Source organism: Leptinotarsa decemlineata, unplaced genomic scaffold (assembly GCF_025532065.1).
Source record: "Leptinotarsa decemlineata unplaced genomic scaffold, Ldec_3_MD MMD2_tig00000251_RagTag_RagTag, whole genome shotgun sequence".
In the NCBI taxonomy this organism is placed as follows: Eukaryota; Metazoa; Arthropoda; class Insecta; order Coleoptera; family Chrysomelidae; genus Leptinotarsa; species Leptinotarsa decemlineata.
In genome coordinates, this window is record NW_027412547.1 from 752,745 (window position 1) to 761,433 (window position 8,689).

At 33.3% G+C, this 8,689-nt stretch overlaps 2 protein-coding genes across 2 annotated transcripts; one reads left to right on the forward strand and one right to left on the reverse strand.

Annotated features, from left to right (window-relative positions):
• Positions 1–373: 373 nt before the first annotated feature.
• On the forward strand, positions 374–1,293 carry Cox11 (Cytochrome c oxidase copper chaperone COX11). The gene has a single exon (XM_023165491.2). The coding sequence runs from the start codon at positions 504–506 to the stop codon at positions 1,194–1,196; it is 693 nt and encodes a 230-aa protein (XP_023021259.2). The 5' UTR covers positions 374–503; the 3' UTR covers positions 1,197–1,293.
• Positions 1,294–3,571: 2,278 nt separating this feature from the next.
• On the reverse strand, positions 3,572–5,414 carry Manf (Mesencephalic astrocyte-derived neurotrophic factor). The gene is made up of 4 exons (XM_023165496.2): positions 5,256–5,414; positions 5,031–5,130; positions 4,851–4,975; positions 3,572–4,587 (listed from the first exon to the last, which is right to left on the reverse strand). Exons 2-4 carry the CDS (start codon positions 5,107–5,109, stop codon positions 4,285–4,287), a joined length of 507 nt encoding a protein of 168 aa, XP_023021264.1. The 5' UTR covers positions 5,110–5,130; positions 5,256–5,414; the 3' UTR covers positions 3,572–4,284.
• Positions 5,415–8,689: the final 3,275 nt, after the last annotated feature.

The following is an 8,689-nucleotide window of genomic DNA, read 5'->3' on the forward strand; positions in this document are numbered from 1 at the left end:
ATCCGAATATGCTGTATGAATATTGTATTTCCATTATGTAACTCAGATCTGCATCGAAGAACATGTCAAACCTGATAGTTTCATTAGGCATTAATTTCTTGAGGGTGTACGCATGAGGGTAATTTTGTCATGTACTAAACGATAATATGTTCCAGTTGAAATCTCCTTACATGTTCATTTCAATTTGTATGTATCTTACGTGAAAAATTAAAAATTATCATTACATCAAATGAATCAAACGACTAATATTTGAATGTTTGAATAAGTTTTCTATTTTCTATTATTTTTCTTATTTTTAACGTTCAAATGATGAAATCTAGATTTCGTCCCCAGGATCGTTTTGATATTAATTAATTATACAAATTAATAATACAAACGAACATATCAATACATAACCTACAAGTTTATGTGAAAGCTGTTTTTTTAGGAATGAATAGTGCATTATTAAACGAATCAAATGATTGCAACGTTAATAAAGTTGCTTAGGACTGAAAATTTCGATTATGTTTAGGAGCGTCTTCATTTCAACCAACAATAATTTAAAGACAGCCCAAAGTGTTTTTAGGTTAAGACAGAACTTGAACCAAAATTCGATCAGAAAATCAAGTCGCAACGCAAACGACGCCAAGAAACAGAACATCAGATCAACTTTGTATTATGTAACAGCTGCAGGGGTGGCCACCATTGGATTGAGCTATGCCGCTGTGCCCCTCTACAGGATGTTCTGCCAAGCATACAGCTATGGTGGCACGGTATCAGAGGGCCACGACGCCAGCAAAGTAGAATCTATGAAAACCGTTAAACAAAAACCTTTGAAAATCAAATTCAACGCCGACACCGCTGCCAGTATGCGATGGAATTTCAGGCCCCAACAAACCGAGCTCACAGTTTATCCTGGCGAGACAGCGCTGGCTTTCTATACGGCGAAAAATCCCTCTGATGTGCCTGTCATCGGAATAAGCACCTACAATGTAGTTCCATTCGAAGCGGGGCAGTATTTCAACAAAATCCAGTGTTTTTGTTTTGAGGAACAGATGTTGAATCCCCACGAGCAAGTAGACATGCCAGTGTTTTTTTATATTGATCCAGAGATTACGGAGGATCCGTATATGGAGTATGTAAATGAGATTACATTGTCTTATACGTTTTTCGAAGCAAAGGAAGGGCTCCAGTTACCGTCCCCTTTCACCAAATAGTTAATGTAATTGGGAACAAAATATTCTTTGGGCATCAGTAGTTGTTTTACATGTTTTATTACAAATAGCTTTTTCAATATAGACAAATTTGTACTTATTTTTTCCCAAAGGTAATTGTTTCCCAAATTTCAAGATACTTTTTTCCACCCATTTGAAATAGAAGCACCTTTACCAAAAATATATTTTTCAACCGTTTCAACCGTTTTTTTTTTTTTTTCTAATTAGGTAGACATTTTCAAGATACACGAAATTTTAGGAATTGGTGTTTGTCTCCAGGGTCGACTTTTATCATTATCCAATGTCAAAAATAAAAAACAGTCAATTTAAAAGAAATCGGATCCCAACACGATTCAGTTTTGAGTGTCAAAATTATGTGGCCTTGAAAAAATTATAGGCGAAAAAATAATAAATATGCCATTCAATTAATTCTTCAATATTGCATAAAATATTCATTTTATGCAATAATTACACCTTTCCAATATATTCTTCAAATTTCGGCTTATAGGAAATGGCTAATGTATCTATAAGTAAACGTCAGTTGCACCCTGAAAACATCAATGAATTCAGAACAAGACTAGGCTCAATTGATTGGACCTCACTATATTTCACTGATATGAATTGTGGATTTTCTTATTTTTCTGAACAAATTTCCTGGTGTTATGATGTTTCTTGTCCTTTTAAAAGAACTAGGCCTAGGGAAAATAAATCAAACTTATGGATCTCAAATGATTCAGTCAAAGAGAGCAAAGCCTTAAGAGATTTGTTTTGGTTAATTTCCACTAACTGTAATGTGGACCATCAAGCTATGCAATTGTATAAACAAAAAATTAAAGAACACAAATTAAATAGTGCTCCCCACTATTTAATACAACAAACTGTTATAATAACTTGCCGGCATCTATTAGGAAAATCGAGTCAGATAAACTTTTTAAAATTGAGGTGAAGAAACTTCTCTTACAGAAGTGTTACTACAGTCTTGAGGAATTCTTGCACGACACTTTTTCATGACATTTTGAGAGTATTTGCTAGAGCTTCTCCTATTTTTTATATAATACTTCTATGTTGTGAAAGTTTGTGGACGTGAACCATATTTATTGTTTTTGTATTGTTCAACTTCTGTAGTTTTATTTTTGTTTTTTAATTATGACTTAGCACATGTACTCAATGTACCAAAGTGTCAAATAAATAAATAAATAACAATGACACATTTTGACATAACATATTTCAAAACTATAAGAATCCTGATATTGTGGTCAGATTAAAAAAAACACCTTTTTTTTTGTTTTTGACGTCTATCTAACGAAAAAAAGCGAGTATGCTTGGGACCACATGAGTGAAGTAAAACTTCTTTAGCTTGATCTATATGTATGTGCATACGTTCATTTATATATGTATAATATACACATGTATATACATAAAGAGCTTGTCAAATCTAGAAAGCAACTTCAAAGTCTTGGCTTAGGACTTCCCATAAAATGTGCATTCGTTAGGAGACTGTGTGAGAGAGTGAAATAGAATTCTCAAGTCTCTCCCTAGTTCTGATAAGTTGTACGTATGTTAAATTACCACAAGTATTTAAATTTATTATGGGTTCATTGATAAATTAACGTTTTTGAATAGATTTCTTATTTTTATTATTGGATACATCTGTAATTACTGCGATTGATTGTAAAACCAAGGCAATAGGCTTATGGTATGAGAAATAAAATACATATGTTCTTGAATGAAAACTAGAAAGATATCTATAGAAAACTGCATCGATTGTTGCTTCATGTCTTGTGGTATAATCATTTTGGTTATTATTCATTTGAAATGCAATTAATTTTGTAGAAAGTTGTCTATCTTCGAATGTGAAATCAACATTGAAATCTCCTGCTAAAACTAGTGGCAACGTGTAATAGTTTTCTCCCAATTCTTCAGAGCTTACTCGATTGTTTGTGCTCGCACCTCTCTCTCTTGCCCCTACAGTTATATACGAAACATAACTCTCTCTCTTTGTATCACACTTTTTTGAAACGGGTTGGACGATATAAAGTGAAAATCGATCGTTCAGCCTGCGGCTTCAACTACCAACTCACACATTGGTTGAGTGAGTGAGTGAACAAAGCACCCCTGTCACATTGGTTTCTGGAAGTAATTTTCTTTAAGCATTTTGTTTTCAATATTCAATACTCTTATATGTAATTTTATTAGCTGTAATGTCTTAGGAACATTTTTGTATCATCTGATAATCTAATTTGTGCTACTTAAAACTTATCACACTCCTTAAAGACCAATATCTACCTATCTATATCATAAAGATTTATTGAGTTTTCCTCCTTTTTCCAGAACCAACTTTATGGGTTAATTATCATTTTAAAGGAAAAATCAAACTATATTTTGAACTTTTATATTTATTACAAATATGTTATAAATATATTCAATAAATAATCAAAAATAAAATGATTCACTGTGAATAAGACAAAAATGTCTATAATTTTGTACAATTCCTTACAAAAAATAAACTAGTAAACATGCACTGACCATTTTTAAAACCTGATTATTCAACAGAAAAAATCAAACACTCTTGGAACATTATTTTGAGGTAAAAAAAGGATTCTCGGACAGCTGTGATACACATTATAAAAATAACTCGTGCAATATTGTGTGGGAGGTAAATTCACAAAGTTAATTTTATTTTGAACGAAACTCATTTGGAACTGTAGGCATCAACAGATAAAAGCAACAACTACAGCAAAAACGGACTAATTTTCTCAAAAAATTATTAAGCAAATTGAAAAAATCAATAGCCCTTTAGTTCATTATGATATTGTTCCTCCCATACAGAAATATTTGATACTACATTCAGATAATGTATATCACGACCGCTATCAAGGTAACAACTCAAAAATTATTTTTTCTTGCAGACACGGTATCTCACTTGCATAAGGGCATTAACCCCTCAACACTAAATTCCAAATAAAGTCCTAACTTTGCTTTCCACAGATCCTAAAACCCACAGTCTCTAACAAACAAAAAGAAATTACCTAAAGACGACTTTTGGGACCATATGGAAAGCTAATCAAAAAATTATCTCTCTAATCACTATCTACAATTCTGTATGCTTAGGTTTCAGTTCTTCGATCCGCTTGAGGTATTCGCTTTTTTCGATACACCCTGCGCACTCCTCGCCCCAGTCATTGAGGATTTTCTTGAGATCCCTGACCTTGAGTTTCTTGAGGTCGACCGTCTTCAAGTCGATTTCAACGTCGAAGCGGAGCTCGCAGATTTGAGCATCTTTTTTCTTGAGCTTCTCACAGATTTTGTCAGAGGGCATCGACCATGACATGGGTTTTGACATTTCACCTAGGATGCCCGTCGCACTCTCCTCTAGGCCACCCAAATAGTAACACTGAAATTCGATAATATAGTAATCATGAACTCTACAACGTTGTTATTTGTAGATGATTAATTTATGATTTACACAATTCAAAGCTCTAGAAAAATCAATGAATGGATATATTTGTAGTTTGATATCACGTTCGTCGAGTTCATACAGAACTGTTTCTGTAACTATATCTTCCATAAATTCATGCTGATTATAAGTGATGATTGTGATAAGTAAGTGTAGTAAAAAAAAATTAATAATTGATGACAGTCAAAGAATATACTTACGAATCTATTTTCTTTATTTTTAGACCCCTTGCAAAACTTTCTGAACTCAGTTTCAATTTTTTTGGGGTCTTTTTTCACATCCCCTGACAATGTGGCTGCGAATTTGTCTAATGTCTTTATACACACTGCAAAATAATGTTATTAGTGATTTATGAATTCTTTGTTCAAATGGTAGGTTACCTTCGCATTCTCCTGGTTTTAAACTATTTACAGCAACCACAGAGGCTAAAAATACTGCTAAAAGCAACTGCAATTCCATTTTGTCTCAGTTCTTTGGTGCCTAAAAGTGAGAAAATCAAAAGTTCCGGTGGGCGATATAGGTTAGGTTTATATTTCGCTGACGTATTCAATGAAAATCGGGATAATTTACTTAAGAATCGTTCTAGAATCACTACTGCAGCTTACCTAATACTAAAAGTATCAAAATTAATAATTTCAAACGATAAAACCAGCACAATTTTCCACGTTGACAAATCGAACAGGGAATAGAAATCTATGGTTATTAATTGTTTCTCGAAAAAATTATATATGGGATCTGTCAGTTGGTGGTGGCGCGTTCTCATTGGACCACGTTTTTGGTGACAGTTGGATGGTAAGTGGATCTTTTCAACTACATATAGGCAACTTCTTTTACGATTTGTCGTTAAAAAAGCTGCATAAGCAAAGAATAAATCTTCAAGGTTCCAAAATTGCAATGTTTAGAGTTTAAGTGATAGGCCAAATCAAAACCTTAAAGGTGTATATAACTCTTCTGTGCATTTCTAAATGTGGAAAGGGGAAAGACAGGCTTGCCAAAGAAATATTTTGAGTTTTTTCATAAACTACACCTTACGGTTTGATTTTCACAAATCTTATTTTCAAAAATATATATTACTACCTACATGTATCGTTATCACAGTAGCTTTTTCGTAGTGAATGACACACTGAAAGTTAATTCTATTATTTACTCTAATTTTTATACGCCCCCACGTAATTGTTAGTGAGAGATAATCACTCAGGTATTTCTTCGATCGATAGTAATAAAGACGTTTATTATTATTATTTTGTTATTGAGGATGACAGTGTTTTATGTAAGTGAACTTGTACCATTTTCGTATGCTATATTGTGTAGCAATCCTGTGAATGGTGTCTGACTCAATTCCGTAACGAATGTTTGGAATACAAACTGAATCGGATTTTTTTTTTAATGCATTTTTTTCTTTCGTGTAATTCAATGTTTCTATGAAAGTATATGTTTGTGTTTGAAAGTTACTCCTTTGCAGGATCTACAAATCTATGTAAATAGTTCATCTAAAAATTAGTTGCTTTCTTTCTTCTCAAGGTACCCACATTTTTTGTATGACGATGAATTGGTATGTCGAAGTAACTGATGTAATAATTCTCAAAGCTATCGGCGAATTCAAAGGCCAAAAAAACCAATACAAAGAAATAATGCCGCTACGAATTAGCAGCATTATTCCTTTCTCAACTGTACATAAATAGTCAAAAACAAACCTTATGAACGCAAGACGCGATGTGATGCGGGATTACCAAAAACCTTTAGATGTTCATCTAATAAAATCATTAAAAAAAACAATATACAGTATACAATCTACAATATATAGGAAGAAATTGAATAGTTCCGGCCAGAACGTGAGCTGCTGCAACAAAACCCTTCGGCATTGGATAAAGAAACTCGGATTTAGATTTAAAATAATAAAGAAACGTCAAACAGTTATGGAAAGCAGAAGAATAGTGGAATTACGTAACAAATACTTAGAACAAATAACTAAATGTAGACAAGAACAACGACAAATTTTCTATTTGGACGAAACTTAGTATGACACTCTTTTGTATTTTCATTCTCATAGGGTTGATTTAGGGAAAACTGAAACATCAAAATTTGATAAGGGCGTGAAAGAGTTAGTTAAATGCCAATAGCCAGAAACACGTGTCTTGCCTCCATTTTTTGAGTGTTCTGCCCACAAATTTTCCCCTTTTTGATTTATATCATACACAATCAATAACATCTTTATCTCTGTATTTATATCCTGGACCCGGAAGTCACGCAGGTACCTACAGCTCCCTACGTGGTGATGTTAGATGATGCCTGGGATTTCTAGGTCTTCTAATTGAAACCACAAATGTGCGGTTAGCTCCAATTGGTGACACCGTGCATATGTGAAGTTTTTCATTTTTGGTAACCAGTTGTTGTCCATCTTTGCAATTGAATGATGCAACTAATTTTCCTTTATTTTCAGTATTTCAATATTAAATTTTACAAAAAGGATTTGAAGCTTCATATCTTCTATTAATTATCTGCGAGCGCTTTCGACAGCTGGTCGAACTGTCATCTTCTAGGCACTCCTCAAACTGAACTTGTCATCCTGTCGTCTGCCTCTTTATACGGTCAGAGCGTCTCAACTCAGGTATTTCAGGTACTTTAGGTAAATTTGCCTGTATTTGTACTGCATCAGGTACTCACTTTTCTTTGTGTTAGATCTTCTCTAGGAATGTGTATGGTTTTGTTTAATATATTGAATGTGAGGTCTTGTTGTGTTTTGATTTGTACTTGTTCCTCGATAAGTGATTTATGAATGTTCAAGTTTTCCCAAATGTCCATGCGGTTTCCCTTGTTGATTTGTTTTATGAGTTTTATGTTCTCTGGTCGGGGGAAATTATGTTTGTTTTGTATGGCGTGTGTTGCGAGGTTTGATTTATATACCAATGGATTTATGTATGCCTTTTTGTGCTCATTGTACCTTTGGGTCAGTTTTTTCTTGGTTTGGCCAATATAGAATTTGTTGCAGTCCGAGCATTGTATACTGTATATATGTATAGACATATATGTATATATGTCTTCTTCTTTTTCATAGTTGTTTATTTTTTGTGTTATCTTTGTGTTCGGCTTGTATGTGATGTTGATGTTCAGTGGTTTGGTGTCCTATGTACGTAAATGTTGTCCATCGTTGTGTTGTTTTGTCTGTTGGGGTGGCTTGATCCTTGTTCTGTTAAACATAAATAGAGTATTTTGGTTTGACAAATGTCATACTTTCACATAAATGACATTTAAAATCTATAAGTTTGAGCGATTTTGAATATTTTTCACGAGTTCGCAGATTAGAGGGGTGACAAGTTTTAGCTGGGACACACTGTATATGGAGTACCTATTCAAATGACTTGATGCTGCAAAATATACTCCTACTGTGTCGTTGACAATTTTCAAGAAATAACAAACAAACTGTATTCGAATAATTTTTCTTCAACTTCTTCTCTTGTAGGTGTCGCATACCCATAAAATTTAGCCATTTAGATGTAAATGACCAACTGCTGTCTAGTCCAATTAATAAGAGGAAAACAAATCAACAAGTGACGTTTGAAAAACGACCTGTCTTTATATTATGGTAATTCTGTTATGGTATCAAATTACTTTGTTTACCAAACAAATTTGGCGCCAATCTGATGGATCGATACGCAAAAAGTTTATATATCGATTTAAGATCGAATTCAGGGTTTTTTGCATTCCTGCATACGTAGGAACGTTTAATCTTTCCTACAGTCACAGCTAAATTTGAAGCTAGAAACATAAGCTCAGGTAATTCAATTCATTACAAACTCAGGTACAAATAAAACATTAAATGAAGAGGTAAAACTCAGGTACTTGAAATGTAGGTATTTAAGCATTGAATATGTAGAATATAGTTATAATATAGTTATATATAATAAAGACACGCCCGAAGAAGTCATTGTAAGGCGAAACACGTGTTGCGTTTTTGTAAAACTGTTCAGTGAAAATCTCACAATAAAGTGTTTTTTGAATACGTTTGTTATTAATTATCTTATGTCTTCCTTGAACCCTT

Bases quoted from the DNA above. Each gene is read 5' to 3' on its own strand.
- Manf (XM_023165496.2), bottom strand. From the start codon at position 5,109: ATGGAATTGCAGTTGCTTTTAGCAGTATTTTTAGCCTCTGTGGTTGCT. The intron at 4,976-5,030 runs GTAACCTACCAT...ATTATTTTGCAG, and splicing joins AAAACCAGGAGAATGCGAAG to TGTGTATAAAGACATTAGAC. The intron at 4,588-4,850 runs GTAAGTATATTC...ATCGAATTTCAG, and splicing joins AAAATAAAGAAAATAGATTC to TGTTACTATTTGGGTGGCCT.
- Cox11 (XM_023165491.2), top strand. From the start codon at position 504: ATGTTTAGGAGCGTCTTCATTTCAACCAACAATAATTTAAAGACAGCC.